Genomic DNA, 21,826 nt, shown 5'->3' with positions numbered 1-21,826 from the left:
CGTAAACCACCAACATGCATTCCTGTAAGAGTGCATTTGCATTTTGGAAAATATAAAGCCCAAAGTTATATCCAAGTCTTAGGCTACCTGCTAATTTCTTCTGAATGGTGCAGAATGCACCTGCTATCTCCGACAGTGCACAGTTGTAACGGGTGTGGCAGGCAGCCTTGCTGCTAAGTTTAGCTCCGCATGTGGGGATTTCATGCTGTGCAGCCCCTTGGAGAGGGGAACATTGGCAAATGACTGCGTATAAAAGTAGAAAGCACTTGGGAATTTCACCACCATGCTAGATTTAGATCACAGTAAAGGGGCCGATCTAAATTGGTTACAGACTATAGAGAGATATATGCCTGGCACAGGTGCCACCATTCCATTTTTGCACAACTACCTCAGTTCCCAAGAGGGATTCCATGAAATTTAATGACAATGCTTTAATTACAATGGGAAACTGATTTTTTTTTTGTAGTGTGTGTATGAGCAGGTAAAAATCTAAGACAGGTATTCTATTTCTTTGGCGACAAGAATACGACCAATTGTGCAACTTCTAATTTGTAAACGCCACTTGTCTCCTTTGGTTTCACTTTGAAAAGTCAAGTTTTTTTTTTAAATTAAATTATCCATTACTGGCACACTAGAGCTACTCATGAAAATGGAAATTTTCAAAATATATTTCTCTTATAGGTAATAATTGAAACACTTCAGTTTTTGGCAGGGATCGGAAAGGAAGGAGCATTTTCTGGGAAAGAGAAATGCACCATTTGAGGACATTGATAATATTAAGAACTGTTGCAGAGTAACTTTTAGTCCTATTCCCTTTAGTCTCTGTGTATCTTCTACTCATGTCTAAAAAGTGATCATGAATTAGCTCTCTGAACAGTTTGTTTTCAGCAAGAAAAATTCAAGACCCAGAAAGCTGGCATGCTTTGGTCAAAGTTACAATCACTCAGTAACAGATCATTTCATTTCTGCTTTGAAATCCACTTGTGTCTTCTTTGCCAATCCCCTTTTCAAACCAAGCTCATATTTATGTGCAACTTAATCCTGGTTTGCAATGAGGAGGGAGAAAAAGACAAAGAAGCTGTGTGTATAATGTAGAAATCCTTATGAGGAAAGTTTGACTTATTATTTCCTTGATTTGGAGGCAGTTCATTGTCCCAGATAATAGTAACACACCTGCTATTATCTGAATTTTTATAAGTCCAGTAATAGTAATAACACAGATATAATATGCACATTTTACTCATTCACCAGAAACTTCCTGCAAAATTTCTTTTTAAATGGTAACAGGTTCTTTAAATCTCATCTTTCCTTTGGGAGAAATCCGATGACCTGTGATGATTATAGTGTTGTTGTTTTGAGGAAAAGATTAATAATCCCTTCCATTTACCTGTGACATGATTTAGCTCCATGTCAGAAGATGTGTGTGTGTGTTATGTATGAAGTAATTCTTTAGGGCTAAAGTAATAAATTAAAGCCTGTCATTTCTTGGAGGTCCTCAGAATATCTTAAGGTAAATTCTTGTATGCTCTTGCAGCTTCCTGGGATCTTGTGTTTTAACAACTGCTGCATATGAATTTCTGTGGTTTGAGGTTTGTTCAAGGCTCAGGCTCTCTCTGGTTACTATGGAAACCTGCCAGCCCAACCAGCTGCTATTTCCCATATTCCTTTAAAGAATGAATCTTAAGCCTCTTAGATGTCCCACAAGCACAGTCAAGATGAAGAATGCTGAACAGAAAACACGAGCAGCTTGTTACAAGCGAAGCCTCACATGTAAAAAAGAAAGCCTTTCTGAACATCAATCAGCATGCCAGGGTTTGCTCATATCCGCTGAGTCTTGCCATCATTTTGATTTTAAGGAGTGGGAATTCGACTTTGCATCTCTACATCTGTGAACTGAGGAACGCTTTCTGTGCTCTCAGTGATGGGCGAGATGACATGTTTGAGCCGAAGAAGCATTGTGAAGAGCAAGATGAGAAGAATGGCCAGGAGGCTCAGAAACAATCCTACATACATGTACAGGTTGGAATACTTGTCTGAAGTGGTATCAACCTCTGTTGCCAGAGTGGGAAAATGAGCCCGCCCAGTGAGATTTCCATGATACTTAAAATGCACCTCCGTCATCACTCAAGACTTGAGTTGGTATTTGCTTCTATTTGATTTCTATTGCCCTTGGGGCATTCCACAGTAACTAACCCTGTCTGTGACTGTATTGGTGGTGTTTTAACAATGTGGTACAGACCCAAATCAGTAGTGTATAAGCAAGAAGAGTGTGAGCGGTCTTCTAATTTGCAAATTGTTACACTTTCCTGCCCTCTAGCAAACAGACCCCTCCCAAATAGGTTTATCAGAACTTCTTAGTCAGTTTAGACAGTAAATAGTCAGTTTTCACTCTCTTAATCTTACACTGGTGAAAATGAATATGGTGAAACTACTTTATAATACTGACATGGAGACAAGAATCTCCTACGGTATTATATTCGATTTCTGAGGTTTTTGCTTGTTTACTTCGTTATGTTGTTTAGCAAAAGGAGAAAAGGCTCCTTTTTATCCACAGTTCATCTAGATCTGCAGACTAATGGTGCAGATTTAATTAGGTTCCTCTGTGAGGCGATTTGCTAAAGGCTTCTTTCTGTATATCTCTGGCTGAGCATATCTGAGTTTTGAGCTCTTTTGCCTGACTTGCTCAATCTTCTCTAAAGTTAGAGATTGTAATGTTCCTGCCCAGATGCCCAGCTGAAGGATATAAGAATACAGGGCATGAATAGTCTATAGATTTTTTGACATCCCTCACTGTAGACTGCAGGGGAAGTGTTGTGAGACCTGTTGATTCTCAGGTGAAGGAGGTCTCAGATATGCTGACAAGAGGCCAGGGCTCAGAGAATTTGACTGATAGGATTCTTCACAGATTAATTTTCCTGAAAATAAATAAGAGAGAGAATGGTTCAATTATCTAAAAATAATAGGTGGCAAATTATTTTGAAATAGGTATGAACATATGTATTGCAAATTAGTTTGCTGCAGGAAAACTCGATTTAAAATAAAAAACCATGAGCTTACCTAATTTTAAATGCCTTTTTCCAATGAAGGAAATGGCCTTTAAAGGTGAAAGAACAAAAAAGGATTAAATAGAAAGGAACAACAACAACAACAACAAAAGGTGAAAGAAAAATCATATTGCTAAGCTGAAACTAATTACTAGGCCAGATTAATATAGTATATTTTATGCTGACTGATCATGAAATATAACTATAGTTCTTATTAATATGCAGATGCTGGTCCCTGGCCTAGATGTTTGGATACTAATCTTCAAAGTAGTGCTTGAGAGATTCAGACTTTATTGGTCTGGGATGAGGCTCAAGCAGTGCTAACCTTTAAAAGCTCCCCAAGTAACTTGAAATTACAGCCAGGGCTACGAACCACTGGAAACCCAGCCATTGAAACAAAGATCTGAATTTCAAGATTTGGTTTTCAGTCTCCAGGTCCCAGTGGCAATTGTCACTTTAATGAATCACGGAATGTTCAGGAATTCAGGCTTCCCTAATACTGTTCGTGTTCTTTTTCATTTGGGTTTGTAGTGTGAGGATATACATTTGATTAAATATTTGTAGACCAAAAGAACTTGGAGGGTATGCATCTTTCATAGTGAGGTCGAGTAGGTAGTTGTCTTTATTGGTAAAAATATTCCTCTGTGTAAATAGAATGGTTCTGTTCACTGTTTCAAAGATTAATATTGAATATAAGTGACTAAAATAAACAATACAAACAACCATCATTTGTATTTGAGAATGGCCTTGAGACATGGGACAATCAGAGCCAGTTGGGGCTACATGAGCGCAATAGTAATAAATTGCTGACAATATAGACTCCTTCTGTTTTTTGGTTTTAATCAGACAGAATGAGTGTTAATGGAAATAGCTCCAACAGTCATTACTCACAGTCACCTTGAATTCTACCCCTAGACTGGAGAACTTCAGTTTGAGTTTATATTCCCTAGTCTTCATTGTTATATTTTCTGTGATTCATATGCATCTTAGTTTCTCCGCCAGTGGTTCTCAAATGTCCATCCATAAAATTATTTTCATTGTGGCTTCATAACTATAATTTTGCTACTGATATGAATCATAATGTAAATACCTAATATGGAAGATATCTGATATGTGAATCCTGCGAAAGTGTCATTCAACCCCCAAAGAAATCAAGACTCATAGGTTGAGAACAACTGATCTCCACTTAGTTAGTGCCCTTGTCCTCCCCCTTCCCCCACAGCCACTTTTGCTCATAAGAAATGTATTATCATTGATGCAATGGTCTAGGATACATACTTGCTATACCTAAAAGTATATATATATATTTTAATTTGGGGCTATATGGAATCAAGGTCTAGAAATACACATTCTATGAAAGTGATTTCTCTGTACACTGAACATTGAGAACAAACAATAATTCTTCATCTAGAGAGCTGATTTGTTTTATGGATTGCTCAATGGTCTTTTTTTAAATTATTTTTTTTGTCATACAACATATTTTGATTCCTTCCTCTCTTCCAATTCTTCTTACCCTTCCAACTTCATGTTCTTTCTCCCTTTCTTGAAAAACAACCCCAAAACAAAATGCAAATCAAAACAAACACAAAAACCCATAAGACAAAAATAATATATCAAACAAATGTGTACACACACACACACACACGCACACACACAAAAAAAAAACCCATCATGGAGTTCATTTTGTCCAAGCCTGGGTATGCGGTCTACCGTAGACTGTAGTTGACACACCCAGTGGCATTTCACTGGAGAAATGGATTTTTTCCCCTTTCCCAGCAGGTATCAGTTGCTAATAGCTTCTTGGTTAGGGGTATGCACATTTTCCCTTCTTAGTGCTGGAATTTGTCAGATTTGAACATGTGCAGATCTTGTATATGCTGTTCTTACCTCCAATACCTATGCCTCTGACCTCATGTGGTAATGAGACCTTTGCAGATGTAATCAAATTAGAATGAGGTCATTGTGTTGGCCATAATCCAATGACTGATGTCCTTATAAGACACACAGGGACAAGACTGACAAAGAGACTGCAGTGACAGATCTGCAAAGCAAAGAATGCCAAAGATGGCCAGCAAACACTAGAGGCTAGATGAGGTTAGGAAGTATTCATCCTTACAAATTTCCAAGGATGTGCTTCCAAGCTGATGCTTGGATTTACATTAGTGGCAGTTTAGACTATGTCCTAGCTCCTAGCTAAGAGAATAATTTTACTTTTGACACAGCTGGTCTGAAACTTGCTGTGAAGGCCAGACTCGCCTCCAACTTGCAAAAATTCTCCCAACTTTGCCTTCTAAGTGCTGGGATTTGGGGCTTCACACACACACACACACACACACACACACACACACACACACACACACACACACACCCCACAGTATCAATTTCTGCCATTTTAACCCTCTTAGTTTATGTACCTCTGTTATGGAACCTTTAGGAAATGAATGTGCAGAATAATCACTCTGCAGCCCTGGGCTTTTCTTAGTGGGAGTCAAGAGAAGTCTCTTCAGCCACAATAATGTACCTGGAACATGCTAGTCAAAGTGCAACTTCCTAGGCCATTTTCCTCAATCCCTGGTAAGAATCCCTGGGGACAGAACCATGAAATTTCTGTTTGTAGCAAGTTACCCACTTAGTTTCTAAGCATGTTCTTTAGGGAATGTGGAGGGTAAACATCTGTATGGCTTGAAAACTTCACAAGAGATCTTAATATGCAACCCAACGCTACAAACAGAACAGAACACTTCAAATTCAGGATTTTTGACAACTCATACACAACCATCTTTTGATCTCTATTGGGTATTAAATATCTTGTTTTTCTTAGGTAGGGTGTCAGTCTGAACAGATTTCTTTCCCAACTAACCTTCTCACTGTGGCTCCTATCATTAGAGCCAGTCTTGGAAGTATATGTCTTTTATCTCAAGAGGTGGATGCAGGAGGACCAAGAACTCAAGGCCATTCTCAAATACATGGGACAATCAGAGCCAGTTGGGGCTACATGAGAGCTATCATAACTTCTCCCACCAAAAAACTAGACAACAGAAGAAGGAATGATAGTAGCCTAGACACAAGAGCTCAATATGCTTTCCACTCTTGACTCTTATAAGTCACTTTTCCACACACCTTTCAGATGGGAAGCAGAAGGAAGCATGAGCATTTGCTATATAGTAAGCCAATTAAGAGAAGCCTCAACAATGCCATAGTATCTTTCTGGTTGCCTTCATAGATAAAATACACAGGTTTTGATAAATCATGTGCCTTGACTTTTGGTACATTGTTATCATTAGTAAATTCAGGGTTTTTTGTTTACTAAGGAATACAATGAACAGCCATAGACAAATACCTGTGAATAAATACCAACTGCAAGAGAATAATCATTACTAAGTTTTCTTCATCTCATGCCTCTATCTACTTCTTTCAAGCAGTAACTAATAGACTATACCTTGAATTTTGTTTAGCAACGGATGCCTAAGAAATGGTAGTGTGATTCAGTTTAAAATTGGAAAAATTCCAACAACAAAGGAATGCATAAAAAATGAAAAATCATTCTATACAGTGGAACCTTTCAGCCATAAAGAAGAAGAAAGTTATGTTGGTTTTGTGAAAGTGGATCCAGCTGGAAATATCTATATTAAAAAATTAAGTCAATCTCAGGATGACAAATGCCATGTTTTCTCTCATCTACAGGTCCTAGAGTTTATAGAGACACATAAAATCTCACTCTCTCTCTCTCTCTCTCTCTCTCTCTCTCTCTCTCTCTCTCTCTCTCTCTCACACACACACACACACACACACACACACACATGGGGAAGGGAATGAAAATAGAAGTAAAACTCTCTAAGAGGAAAAGGGACTGATGGAAGCATGGGGGAATAGGAGACATATACTCAGTGTACAACATACACGTGTATGAAATATCTTGATGTGACACAGTACCATTCACAATCAATATATACAATGAAACATTTTAAAATGTTTTGATTTATGTATGATGCTCAAGTTCTTATTGTCATTGGACTTTGCTCCATTCTCCTTAGCTTGATATGTAAGATTATTAATGTCCAGGCTGTCATTAATTCCTTCTAACATTCTCCTTTCTAGTAATGCTCACTCAACCCAATTCTTTTCTTTCCCTCTACTTTTATGTATCTATGCATAGGGAAATACTATATTCTTGAAGGTTCAGCTCATGAAACTGACCTTGTTTCTCACCCAAATCTTAATTACCACAACATTTTATATCTTTCTTAGATAAAATACCCTTGACTAATACTGTAAATGTGTATTTGAGATGTTTTCTACACTCCTTGATTTCTCATACAATATCACATCTCTTATATAACTTTGCTCGCAGTAGCTGATCAATAACAATTGAATAAATGCATGGATATGACTGAAGAAATGCACTTATCAGTGAGAGCTTGCAGAAAAATATAGCCCTTTCTTGCTTCTGATTTAGTGGTGACTATAACTGTCCTTTGGCATTGTTTATAGAACTGCATAGTTACCAAAAGTCCAAGCATGGTCAATATGTTATGTAAAGTGACTCATTTACATAGGATTTTATACGTCTTTTATATATTTTAATCCATCTGTAGATTACTTGTAATACCAAATACAATGCATATACTACATAAATTATTATACCCATTTTTAGTGACTAGTGAGAAGAAACAAAAGGTTGTACAATTTAGTAGAGCATATTTCTTAATAGTAATTTGTCACATGTAGTTGGTTGAACCTGCTGTTGGTTGGACTCACAAATTCAGTACTCTCAGATAATAAAGGCTCACAGCACAACTTAGAGAAAAGCCTGAAGTCCTTTTCCTGTCTAATCTCCTCTCATGCTTTCCAGTGGCTTATGGAGACTAAATTCCAGATTATAATGTGGAATTAAAGGCATAATAACTATTTTAAACTTCATTCTAGAATTATTGTTTGAGTTATATACATTTAAAAGAAAACTACAGCGATGAATTAAATTTCTTCTCTTTCTCGCTTTTGGTTGCTATGGGGAGCGAACCTAGGATCTTGTGCATGCTGGTCAATTGTTCTAACACCAAGCCACATCCTCTAGAAGATAATTTGTAAAGTTTAGAAAGTATAGTAGTGACTATATGGCTTTTAGTAATGAATGAGAGTGCTTTTATGCCTCCTCTAGCATTGGCCATGAATTTTCCTTATGTTTGAATATACTAATCATCAAAATTCTATGATTCTTGATGAAAGTTAAATAACAATAACATCAGCAAAAATCATCACTTTCTTTAAACATTTGCTTTGATGTTTCAAAAATGAATTATATAATTTCTTTAAACCTCTGTAGTTTGTAGGATAACAAATGCCTGGGTTAGTTCAGACAGGTGTATTGGTTTCATTTCTAAAATTCATAAAGGACTTTGAATTTAACAAATGTAAAGTTAGGAATCAGAGAATTGTCACTGTGGTCCTGTGTCTGTGACAACTTTTCATAAAAGCTTTCCAAATAACAATGCTGTGGTTCTTTGATAACTAATTAATAAATAATTAATAAACTGCACACAGAATAGGACTTCTCCGTGTAAAGCTCTTCACCATCTGAAAGGAAAAACCAAACAAACAGAACACTATTTCTATCTATTCTGGGGATCTGATTATTGTGGAAAGATTTCTATAGATTAATATTCTCATCCTGTATTCTTTTCTGGAAATCATATAAATATACCGTAATTTCTAATTTTGTAAAAAGCGATTGAAAGTGTTGCTGGGTAAAGATAAGAGTGAACAGTGGACCCAAAGGTTAGGAATAGGAATAGACAGAGGAGAGGAAATTAGGAAAGAGAAGACTGTGAGAGAGCAGGGAAACATTGCCAAGGTGAGGACAGATAACGAGGGATATGGGGGAGAAGAGCTGGGAAGAAACAAACTTTCAAGGCGAAGAGAAATGGGAAAATATTGGGGAACGAGAGAGGAAGGAGAGGAGAAGTTTGGAGGTAAGGGAAAAGAGAAAGACATCAATATTGTTGGAGTGTCAACATTAACCAAACAACTATCTATTTCTAATGTAAATCAAAATTCCCAAGAGTGATGTGAATGAAACTTTTGTTTTCTATTTGCATGTTTAGTCATTAACTTGGCAAACAAATTCTTGATAATAAAAATCTCCTTTTATTTAACTATAAGATTTGGATTGCTAAGTTTAGTGTATAAAGCCTCATAGGAGTAAAATGACATACATTCTTAGACCATAATTTATCTCCTTAAAATAAGGAAAGAATAGAGGCAACATAAGCAACACTGTTCTATACCGTTCCACAAAATGTCACTGACATTTATTCAGTCAAATTTTATTGAGTGCCAATCAAATTCCAGGCACTAAGGTTAGCTCTGTGGATACAGAAATCAGTATAAACTTATCCCTGTTTTGGTCATTGGGGTGCCCCAATAGTTGCTTTTCCTTTTTATTGATAAAGTTCTAAAAAAAATCCTGGGTCATTTTATAATTCTTTGCATACTACCTGTTATGTATAATTTCAGAGATTAAATCCTAACACACAAAAAGGGAAGAAAAACAACCCATAGAACAATTCCTAAAAGCAAGTCCTGGCTGTTAATTGGCATCACATTCAAGAGTTAACACATTCTGTTTGCATGCATCTGCCTAATGAGGGACAGGAAACTGAGGGAGGTAAGTACTCAAGTATCGAGTTTCTTATCAGCCTATGAAAAACCAATGTCAGCAGTGAGTGCTCCTTCAATGGTTGGAGACATTAAGTGGGAGTTGCTGTATCTTCTGCTGCAGATGGTGCCTGTTACACCTGCTGGTAAATAAAATTGATGCTCACTTCGGCGTGAATAGCATCATTGTACTTCCCCATATTTCTTACCTTCCCTGGGTCACAGAATGAATGGGGCTGGCCGTTTAAATGTCCCCTTTGAAGCTTGCAGCAGCAGACAACTTGTTTAGGAGCATCTCTGGAATATCTGGAAAATAGAAAAAAGGCTTGAAGCGTCCCCCTACCCAAGGAAACAGGACTATGCCCATGCACATATGCTTTCTCTTTCACCTTCCTCAAGAGTCAGCCTTTTCAGAAAAGCAGAAAAGCACCTTCAGTTAGTTACTTAAAAATCCCAGTTACCACTTACAGCTTCAGAGTGCAGTTTCTGATGTCCGTTTCTTCTAAGCTGCAAAGAGCATTGAGAAGTCTCTGGACCTGTAGATGTCCTCTTGGAACATTTGAATAGAAGCAGCCCGGCTTGGTTAAGTGCCTGGTTCCTCCTTTGCAGGCAACAGTTGAGCGAATACAAGGAAAGGTGACGATTCCACTGTGCTCAGCTCTGCCGAGCTGTGCAGAGCCCCCGGGGGAGGGAGGAGATGTGAGAGCAAAGTTTGTACAAGCCTTCCACTTTAACCCCTTCAAGCCTCCTTCACTGCATATGTGGGATTAGCAAGGGCTTCTTCTCTTTGTAAAAGCGCTTCATGTGTCATTTAAGAGGATCAGATGTCTGGTTCAATTCAAGAGATTTTTCTCCTCCTAGCTCTCAGGACAATATGGGCTTAGAATGGAAACATGCCAGGGTGTGGTGGTATTTAAATAATTCCACATTTACAAACAGAATGAATGCATGTGTATGTTTCTGGGCTTGAGAAACTTCTAGGCATCATGCTAATAAAATTTAGCTTGAATATAATGTGGAAATTAAACAGCAGCCTGCTACCAGTTAAGGGCAGAAAAATCTTCGAAGAAAGAAAATGCGTAAAGTTAAAAATGAATCATTGACTTGTAGTTCAAATGCTCGGTCTTGTATATATTAAGAAGGAGATTAGTATTTCTTGAAGGCCCAGTGTACATAAATCATTGAACATAAAAAAAAAGTCATTTCCTCCACCAGGTATAATGGCAGCGCTTGAGAGATGGAGACAGGACAATCAGGAATTCAAAGCCACCTTGTCTCCATAGTGAGTTCCATGCTATCCTGGATTACATGAGACTATGTGTCCACAAACGAAACAAAACCAAAAGAGTCATTTTTTTTCTGTGAGAACACTGTGATTTGTGCAATAAAATCTTCCTTTCAATAACTGAAAACCCGAGATTCACAAGGAAAGTCTACAATGTAACCGAGGGACATTGGAGCCAGTATTTTCCCCCTGTAACAGTGGTTATTTTTCTTTCTTTCTTTTTTTTAATTTTTTACTTTAAATTTGAAACAAGATTGTTTTACATGTCAATCCCAGATCCCTCACCCTCCCCTGCTCCCCTGACCCCCTCTCAACCCCCATCCCATCCCCTTTCTGCTCCCCAGGGGCATCTTCACAATCTGTCATATCATTCGGGGTCAGGGCCTAGGCCCTCCCACATGTGTCTAGGCTGAGAGAGTATCCCCCCTATGTTGAATGGGCTCCCAAAGTCCATTCATGTACTAGGGATAAATACTGATCCACTACTAGAGGCCACATAGATTGTCCAGTCCTTCTAACTAACATCCACTTTCAGGGAATCTGGGTCGGTCCTATGCTGCTTTCCCAGCTATCAACCTGGGGTCCATGACGTCCCACTTGCTCAGGTCAGCTGTCTCTGTGGGTTTCTCCAGCCTGGTCTTGACCCCTTTTCTTATCACTCCTTCCTCTCTGCAAAGGGATTCCAGGAGTTCAGCTCACAGTGTTTAGCTGTGGGTGTCTGCTTCTGCTTCCATCAGCTACTGGATGAAGGCTCTAGGATGGCATTTAAGGTAGTCATCAATCACATTATCTGGGAAGGGCATTTAAGGTAGCCTCTCCACTGTTGCATAGATTGTTATTTGGGGTCATACTTGTAGATCTCTGGACATTTTCCTAGTGCCAGATTTCTCTTTAAACCTATAAGGGCTCCCTCTATTATGGTGCATCTTTTCTTCCTCTCATCTATTCTTCCCCTGACTCAATCTTCCTGCTCCCTCATGCCCAGCTCTCCCCTCCTCTTCTGTCCTCCTCTTTCTCCTAACTCCCTCTCCCCTCTCCCTTGCTCCCAATTTGCTCAGGAGATCTTGTCCCTTTCCCCTTCTCTGGGGACCATGCATGTCTCTCTTAGGGTCCTCCTTGTTTCCTAGCTTTTCTGGTAGTGTAGATTATAGGCTGGTAATCCTTTGCTTTATGTTTAAAATCCATATATGAGTGAGTACATACCATGTTTGTCTTTTTGTGACAGGGTTACCTCACTCCGGATGGTTTCTTCTAGTTCCATCTATTTGCCTGTGAATTTAAGGATTCCATTGGCTTTTGTTTTTGTTTATGTTTTTCCCCATTGAGTAGTATTCCATATAGCAGTGGTTCTTAACCTCTATCAGGAATGGATTTCCTTGAGAATTTAGTGAAAGTCTGGTTTGGGACAGTCAGGGTCTATTCTCCAGTACTGTACCAGTGCATTGTTTATTTACTAATACCTGGTCATAAAGAATTCCTATTATGGTATTTATTAATAGCAATGTCTTGCCAATTTGAAGACATTACTGGGCTGGGCATGTGGCTCAGCAGTAGAGTGATTTTATAGTGCACATGGGGACCTGTGTTCAATTACTGGCACTGCAAAAATATTAAATAAATGACTGCCTGACTTTCCTTTTATTCCCACACTCTCCTAAACAATTCTAGATTTTATGTCTTCATTTCCCATCATTCCGGTGGTTACAATTATTTGAGGTCTCCTTGAAATCCTAAATGACTTGTTTACCAGTATGGCTTAGGATCTCTATCGTCAAACAGATAGAGGGTACTGGAATTTTTCTAAATGGAACAGTATGCTTATGAGTAATTAAACTACAGGATAAAGCTAGCACATTTTTCTAGAGAAGAGATTTTACATAAATATTTGGAAAAATAATACTTACATAATATGATTAAAATTCAAGTTTCCAGGAAGATAATAGATGTTCTATGGTAGGTGAGAAATGGTGAAGCCAGATCACAGAATTTACATGGGAAATCCTCTAATAAATAAGAAGTTTTATTATACAGGGAGCAGCAAAGAAATCTATGGAAGGATTTCTCTGCAAAGAGTTATTGCCATCTTTCATTCCATCATCCATAAGAGTGATAGGACAGGGTGATAATAGCTACTGCACCTCAAGTGCTCTCACGGCTGGTGGAAGAGGGGGAATTCTCAAGAGAGACACTTATGCCATTCCTTTTGGCTAACTGGTATGCACCAATCAAAGCATGAAAATAAGTGGGCTTACCAGGTGTGCAAGAGTCCTAGCTGAAAAGTTAGTATGCTTAGCAAGTGTGCAAGAGTCCAAACTGGAAAATTAGCATGCTGAACAGGTGCAAGAGTACAAGCTTGGAAATTCCATTGCTTAGCAGGTGTGCAAGAGTCCAAGCTGGAACCTGACCTGGAAAGAAAAGATCTTTGTCTATCTTTATGAAATAAATGTACCTAGGAACAGAGAATTCTGCTAGGCCTGGAATTGCTGGGCATTTTACACCCACCGTCCTAAAACTCTGGAGATGCTTCTCGATTTCAAAAAGGGGAGAGTTTAAACAGGGTAAGGTAGCTCAAACCGTTGATGCTTGCACCATCAAGATGGATGCAGGAGGGCTGCCTTGAGTTCTAGGCCAGCCTGGGATACTTAGTGAGTTTGAGGCCAACCAGGGCTATAGTGTGAGATCTTCTCTCAAAACAACAAAACAAACAAATTGGAGATCCTTAAGATGGAAAGCCAACCCGGTTTTTCTTGTTTGGGTAGATCTTGAGAAAAACCTACCTGTAACACAGAACAGAGTTGGAAGAACCTAGGGCCTGAATTGATTGACTTTCTCCCGAGGAAAAGACTTGTAGAAGTGTTTCTAGCATACAGCATGTGGACTGAAGGCAGCTAAGAATCTATGGATATAGCCCAATACAAAATCATATTCCTACTTGAGACATTATGAGATTTGTGTGTGTGTGTGTGTGTGTGTGTGTGTGTGTGTGTCTGCTTTTTCTGTAATTTGGTTGCCCAATTCTATTTTTTAAATTTATTCTTCTGTCATATATTACATCCCGACCACAGTTTCCTCTTCCTCCTTTCCTTCCAGTCTCTCCCCCAGATCCACGACTTGTCCATTTGCCTTCAGAAAAGGGCAGACCTCCCAGGGATATTAACCAAACACAGCATGTCAAGTTATAATAAAACTAGGCACATCCCCTCACATTAAGGCTGAACCAGGCAAACTCAATAGGAGGAAAAGGGTTCCAAAAGCAGACAAAACCGTCAGAGACAGCTGCTTTGCCCACTGTTAGGAGTCCCGCAAGAACACCATGCTATATAACCCTAACATATATGCAGAGGATCTTGATCAGACCCATGCAAGCTCCCTGATTGACAGCTCAGTCTCTGTGGGACCCTATGAGCCCTGCGGGCTGTTTTCTTGTGTGCTCCTTGACCCCTTTCACTCCTATAACCCTTCCTCCCCTCATCCACAAGATTCCCCAAGATCTGCCTAATTCTTGGCTGTGGGTCTGTGCATCAGCTCCCATCAGTTGCTGGAAGAAGGCTCTCTGATGATGATTTTACTAGGTCCCAGTCTATGGGTATAGCAGAGGAATTATTTTATGGACTTTTTCCCACAGTCGTGTTTGGTTCTACCCTATGTCTCTGGGTTATCCAGTCTCTAGTTTCTGGCCCTCCAGGTAGTGTCTGGCATGGGTTCCTTCTCTTTTCATGGCATTGGTTTCAATTAGAGAAGTCTCCCACAAGTTCTGTGCCGCTTTTACCCCCAGCACATTGCAGGCAGGACTAATTGTAGGTCAGAGGTATTGTGGCTGGGTTGGTGTCCCATTCCTTCCACTGGAAGTCTTGTCTGGATACAGGAGATGGTTGCCTAGTTCTTGAATGTGAGCTTTGTAGATGCCAATTTCATGGCGTTAGTGCCAAAAAGTTGGACAAGCCTAGCCTATTAAACCGTATCACAACTAATTTTATGTGTACTGTGGACTTTATCTCCTAGCTTTCTTTTGTTGGGTTTTAAAAAATAGTATTTGTTAATTTACTTTGAGAAGTTTATACAATGTATCTTGACCACATTCTTTCCCCCAACTCCTCCCAGATATACTTCCCCCCTCCACCACAGTCACCATTTTGTGTCTTTTTTCTTTTCTTTAGAAGACTGTTTTTGAGAGGGGAAGGCTGGCCTTAATACTTGTAGCAGCAGAGGATGACCTTGAACTTCTGACTTTCTACCTCTTGAGTGTTGTGATTACACACTGGCTCCTGTGGTACTGAAGATGCTTTCGCTTCCTCTTCCATAAAAGTGAGAGGTTCAGGGTAATGATACCTCCAGCACCTCAAGTTCAGTCATGTAACAGTTCTCCCCTCCTGGAGCACTGATGGGAGAGGAACATTTTACCATCTGCTCTACAGCCTGGCCTTGCCTCCTATTTCTCTATAAATTGTTATAATAGCCGGTGGCTCAGGTTGCTGAGAATTTGATTTCATTCTCCCCACAGTTTGCCAAAAAGTAAGTAAATGCACTTTTCTCAAGGTAGCACCTAAGTACATATGTGCTAGGTAACAGTGGGAAAAGAACTCACCAGAACTTGACATTTCTTGCTTGCAACAGAGGCAGAGGATTAGAGCTACAAAAGCCAGTTTATCCCTCAGCAGAAGGAGAGGGTTGATGGTGTTAGGATTGTTCTGTATTTGCCTAGTTTTTCTTGACAGACTATGTGTATTTCAGGTAAATCAAATAGGGATTAATTCATCCAGGACCCTATAAAATAGAACCACCTGGGCGAAGGGTAGCAGGAATCCTAACAACAAGAAGCTGGAGATAACCTCTGAATACCTTACCAAAGAAGGAATTAAACACTAACTAGAACCATGTTAGTTCAGAACTCCCAGATTACAGAAGAGTGATTCTTGGAGACAGAGGCCTTTGAAAAGCCCACAGAGAAGACCCCAGGAATGGGACGCCATTTCACCAAGGGAGAAATGAACAATTCTCTCATTTTCTTTCCAAGTTCCTGCTTCTATTCTTTTGAAGATTCAGTCAGGAGCTGGCAAATGGAAGGGAAAATTAAATTATGTGTGTCCCATAAAGTCTAAGATCTTTCCCTAATATCTCCTCCAAAGACGTTTACAGTCTACAGCTTCAGTATGGGCAAGGGGAGAAGATCTTACCTGGAGAAAAGGCTGAAGAGATTTTCTTTCTTCTTTAGATTTTGGTTGTCTCGTGTAGCTCCTATTAGTCTCAAAATTACTCTCTTCCTGAGCCTAATCCTCCTCCAGCCTCTACCTCCCAAGTACTGGGATTACAAGCCTGTGGCACCAGACCCAGTAAGACTGAGGAAATTTGATTAATCTCTTAGATGAACTACGTACTGATTGCTGATTCAAGATTATGTTTTGTCATTTAGTGTGACTTCAGAATTGCCATCTGTCCAAGTTTTCATCTAAAGCAATGGTTCTCAACATGTGGATCATAACCCCTTTGACCAACCTCCATTTAAAAAAATTGCATTGTGATTCATAACAGCAGTAAATTACAATTATGAAGTAGTAATGAAAATGATTTTATGGTGGGGGGGGGGTCACCACAACATGGAGAACCGTATTAAAGAGTCACACCATTAGGAAGGTTTAGAACTGTTGATTTAGAATCAGAAACAGCATACCCCGATGTTGTGTATTTTACTGGGGTATTGAAAGACAATTTTAAAAAATACCAGTTGTGGGCTGAGAGGTTTAGTTCATAAAGTGTCTGTTCTGCAAGCATGAGGGCCTGGCTTCTCATCTGGATCACCATAGGAAAACTGGGCAGAATGAAGTGGATCCATGGCCTCAGCATGGAAGGAATAGAGACAGAAGGCTTCCTGGAACTCTTAGCTAAATGGGTAGGTTCCATGTTCAGTGAGAGATCCTGTCTCAAAAAGTAAGGTGGAGTAGACTTCCTAGGGGAGGCCTTACCCTCTCTGTGGAGCACATGGGAGGAGGGGAGAGTGTGGGTAGCAGGAGGAAAGGAAGGAAGGGGAACTGGGATTGGAATGTTAAAAAATAAATCAATAAAAAATGTTGAAAGGAAAACTGTAAGGAGTACGTTTTTTCCACCCGCCACCTCTGGTCTTGTCCTGCCACCGCGCCAGCCACAAATAATGCACAGAGACTCTGTATTTGATATAATGCTGTTGGCCCATTATTTGTTTCTTATAGGCTAGCTCTGTCTTAAGTATTAACTCATTTCTGCTGATCTATGTATTTCCACGTGGTCTTCTTACCCGGAGCCGGCTGCCTCGTACTGCTCTCTCCAGACTCTCCATCTTGGCTCCTCCTCACTACTTCCTGTTTCCTCCTTGTCTCCTAGTCCCTCCTATCTTCCTTTCCTATTGGCCAACAGTGCTTTATTATTAACCAGTATGAGAAACATATATAGAATGACATCTCCCATCAGAAAACCCCAATTCTGATGGAGAATAAAGTAAGGTGGAGTATGATGGAGACAGATACCTGATATCGTCCTGTGGCCTCTACATACAGTGTACACATGTATACATACACCTATTTGCATGCATATATGAACACACACTACCAATTTTACTTGAAAATTCATTCTTTATTCAACAGGCATCACAGTGTATTGTGTTCCATGCAAAGGTTAACACATCACTTTTTCTCTACAAAAGTACAGACAGATATTAAACTTTATGGGGCACACATGGTTTTTGCCTTTTCCTTCCTCTCTGTTTCTGTCTCTTGCCCTTTGGTCTTTGTTGAGACAGGGTCTTGTTGTGTAGCTCTGGGTAGTGTAAACACAGTATTTAGATCAGGATGGAGTTGTATTTGTGGCAATCCTCCTGAGATTACAGGCCTGTACTACCACACTCATGTAAGGAGTACAGTGGACTATCTCACTACACACTCAGCTGATGTGTATTATTTTTTTAAAACTAACTCTTCAAACAAGGCACGGCTCACATCTACAATCCTAGCATCCAAGAGCCCAAGACAGGAGGATAGCTGCAAGTTCAAGGGCAGCTTGTACTACACTGTGAGTTCCAGGCCACTTTGGGCCACAATCTAAAAAAACAAAAAACAAAAAAGCAAAACAAAAACAAAACAAAACAAAACAAAAACCAACCAACCAACCTACCAACCAAACACACACACACACAAAAGCAAGTAAATAGATAAGACAACCATTTAAAACTAAAAATGACTCTTCTCTTTAGAGCAAAATGAAAGAGGCCACATGTCAGAGTTGGACTCTGGACCTTTGTTTGCTGCGTCCTAATCTGCAGGCAAAACAAAATACTTAAGTACCACCAATTACTATACACTATTATTATTTTTAAGAATACATTTATTCAGCATCACAATCATTCCACTACATTTAGCAATCTACAGCACGGGCAGGAAAAAAAAAAGTCCACATTAAAGCCTTTGTTGGAGTGCTTTATACTCTCTGCAGAACAGAAATTAAAATGACCTGCTGTACAATTAGTCATAAATACAGTCCTTGCTTTTTCTTTTTTGCCTACACATGAGCATTGTTTAAGACATCATTTTCCTAGTTAGCTAGGCACTGCTACCTCTGTGATTGGCTGAGCGCATAATTCTGTTGTAACCTGCGGCTTCCCTGTCACTTCTCTGCCTCTCCTCTCCTGTTAAGCTTTGTTTCTCAGAGATAATTAAAACCTTCTGCACCATCATAGCCACCGGTGCTGCTGTAACTGCTGGATCCACTTTTGTTTTGGGTTTCACAAATTGTTGGCCTCAACCATGATAGGAGCCAGAGCTTCTGCCTTCAAAGTTTCTTCCCTTCATAGATCCAGAATTTGAAGACTCACTGTCGAGTTTCCAAAACCACTGTAGCTTCTTCCACCTCCAAAATTGCTCTCACTACCATCATCAAAGCTCTCTGTAATTTCTTGGCTTGTAGATTTCATATGAACCAGCATAACCACTGTTCTGGTTTCCATTACTCTGTCTGCTACTTTCATAGCTGCTTCTTCCTTCACTGTAAAAAGGTCACCTCCTTCATAGCCACCATTACCAAATCCATTATAGCCACAAAATTCTACAATATCCACCCCCACCTTGGCTGCCTCCAAAGCCACCATATCACTGTCACTCAAACTAACTTTATGGCCAGTACCAAATTTTCCAGAACTACTCCAACCTTTTAGGCTAGATGAAGCACTAGCCATCTCTTGCTTCCACAAGACCTCTCTTACTTCTCAATAGTGGCAACTCACATGATGGTATTTCTGGAAGACAATCTTACCCATAGAGCCATGGTCATCAAAGTTTACAAAATCAGAGCCCATCTTCCGTCCACTGCCTTTGTCAGTCATGATTTCATATAGTGCAACTTTCCCATACTGCTAAAAATCATCTTGCAGGTGATGTTAGTCAATTTCTTCTTTAGCCATCTTTTTCACAGTTAAGTGAGCACCTAGTCTTTGAGAATCATTTCTTCACACATCTTTGGTTCTGCAGCTTGTGTGACCTTTCATTCATGACTGGACCCACCTCCTCCACAATGGTGTAAGGGAGAAACTCAACCTCCTAGAGTGCTTGGTGTTTGGATCGCTTTATCACATAGTCATTGAGTGTTCAAAATGACCCATCAGAATCTCATCAGTTGTTTTGATGATCTGCCATCCAAAGAAGAACTTCCCTAGCTATCGAGTCTCCTTAAGACACTATAACTGGAAAATGAGGACAGCAAGATAAGATAATTCAGTGATGCCACCTTCAGGATATCCACAATCAGAAAAGAGTAAGCTAAGGAATATATCCCACCATATGGTAATTAGAATTGAAGACATGTTTATGGTATTAGGAGACAAAGATAATGAATGTTGTTTAAGGAAAATTGAACTATCAAAGAAGGAAACAGTTTGGTTTACTTTAACGTGTGTGTGTGTGGTTCTGGAAATTGTTTCACTCTTTATATTGAGTGGGTTCTGGGGATACATAGTATGTGTATTTACTTTCTGAGCTATCTCACTGACCCTTGATTCATGCTAGAAAGTATAGAAAGGGTAAACTTTATAGACGTTAAATTATCTAGTGATGGAGGCTAGACTCAACACAGGTGTACCAGACTCCAAATCTGTGCTCTTAGTTACTGGATCATATTGCAACCCCACTAGTAAAGTTATGTCCAATATCTATCTCAAGAATTTATAAATCAGAAGCTCTGTTTGGCTCACTTATGGTTTTCCCGAGGGAGAAAATGTCAAAGTTCTAAAGGGCTTAAAGATATTTAAGTTGAATCATAATTTTGGGTTGGCTTCATTAGGCCTCCAGTTATCCCTTTAAAAACTACCCATTCTCCTAGTGAGACTTGGAATGTACTGTGAAAATTCAAGGAATTTTAATGTTTCATCTTTACAGGAGTGTTTTCCTGATAGCTAAGTTTGAGGAACACTATTATATGATTTCTAACATTTTTGTTATAGATGTAGACATTTCAAAAGTAGGGCAATCTCTAGCTTGAAGTACAGTTCCCATAGTCATCAATCACATTGATGACTATAGACCAGTGAGTTTACTCAGTCTAGATTAAATCCATCAGTTTTAAAGTGACTGCTTGGTGCATTTTTATTGAAGTAGCATTGTCTGGAAGGTTAGATTGGCCATACAGTTACTACTCTTTGAAAGAACTCACATTAAATCCTGCTTTCTACCCTTAGAGTCATCAAGAATTGACAGAGAAATGAGGAGGAGAAAATAGGAATGGCCCAACCTTTGCTGTTGCTGGCTTTCCAGTGATCTATGGTTCTTACTCTATGGTTTTGCACATAGACAAAAGAGAGAAGCTAGGCTAATGCCCAGACATAATGTAAGCCCAAGGCTCATGAATTTGTTTTGAGACAGGAACTTACTAAGTATCTGTTTCTGGCCTGGAATTAGCTATGGAGACTAGATTGGCCTCAAACTCCCAAAAACCTGCTTGCCTCTGCCTCTTGAGTGCTAAGATTAACTATATGATATGTGTTACCATGCCTGGATCTGAATATGTATTTTTAAAACAAGCTCTCCAGCTGAATAACCACTACCAAGGCATGCAATTTCTTACTGATCTAATTGTTCTAAACAGTATGTCAGACCTTCTTGACCTATGCTTAGAAATTCTTGAAAATGAACTATATAAATTTGTACTGTAGTGTTTCAGTTCATTGTGCTAACAAAATTGTCTTTTATTACCAAGTAAGTTGGATGCTATCTCAGCAATGAATATAATGCTCTTTGGTGTTCTATTCTCAGAAGAAACATCAAACTGTATTTGAAATGATTTTATGCATTTCAGGAAGTTAAAGATCAAATATAGATTACTGGCATGTATTTACTCAACACCCCAAGATACCAAAGGATTAGAGAAGGTACACATTTGCAATGATGGAGAAAATGGGAATGGGGTTATTAGAGAACAGAGTTGTATGAAAGCTACAAAGCAGAGGAGCAGTAATTGATGAAACAGGGTGGGGAAAGCCACAGTTTAGAGTAATTGCAGGGAGTGATACAGTAAAAGGGCAAATCAGATGCTGTGGTTTAGAAGACTGTCTCACAAAAGTCTGTGACCCAAGGCTTGTTCTACAAGGTAGTTCAAGTGGGATATGGTTGAACCTGAAGGTTTCACATATCGGAAGGAGATAGGCCTCAGGATGTTGTAGGCATGTCTTTGCAAATGATTATGGAACAGTGACCTCTCCCTCCCCAAACTTCTTTGTTGTTAAAGATGTGCTCACATGCCCCCCCCACACATACAGTTGGCATTTACATCTGTGCCATGAGATGAATCAGTTAAGGGGCATCCCTTATTAAATTTGTGCTGCTTAAAAACT

General features: G+C 39.3%; 1 protein-coding gene and 1 long non-coding RNA gene across 2 annotated transcripts; both read right to left on the bottom strand.

Annotated features, from left to right (window-relative positions):
- Positions 1-1,786: 1,786 nt before the first annotated feature.
- Sertm2 (serine rich and transmembrane domain containing 2) lies at positions 1,787-2,371 on the bottom strand. The gene has a single exon (XM_051179001.1). It carries the CDS (start codon positions 2,119-2,121, stop codon positions 1,852-1,854), a length of 270 nt encoding a protein of 89 aa, XP_051034958.1. The 5' UTR covers positions 2,122-2,371; the 3' UTR covers positions 1,787-1,851.
- Positions 2,372-2,673: 302 nt separating this feature from the next.
- On the bottom strand, positions 2,674-10,454 carry LOC127218000 (uncharacterized). The gene is made up of 3 exons (XR_007834140.1): positions 10,167-10,454; positions 9,908-10,004; positions 2,674-2,915 (listed from the first exon to the last, which is right to left on the bottom strand). It is a non-coding gene; the product is annotated as an uncharacterized LOC127218000 (long non-coding RNA).
- Between the last annotated feature and the right edge of the window lie 11,372 nt (positions 10,455-21,826).

Source organism: Phodopus roborovskii, unplaced genomic scaffold, assembly GCF_943737965.1.
Source record: "Phodopus roborovskii unplaced genomic scaffold, PHOROB, whole genome shotgun sequence".
Classification (NCBI taxonomy): domain Eukaryota; kingdom Metazoa; phylum Chordata; class Mammalia; order Rodentia; family Cricetidae; genus Phodopus; species Phodopus roborovskii.
The sequence above is the reverse complement of the archived record's forward strand: the minus strand, read 5'-3'. Positions and strand labels throughout refer to the sequence as shown.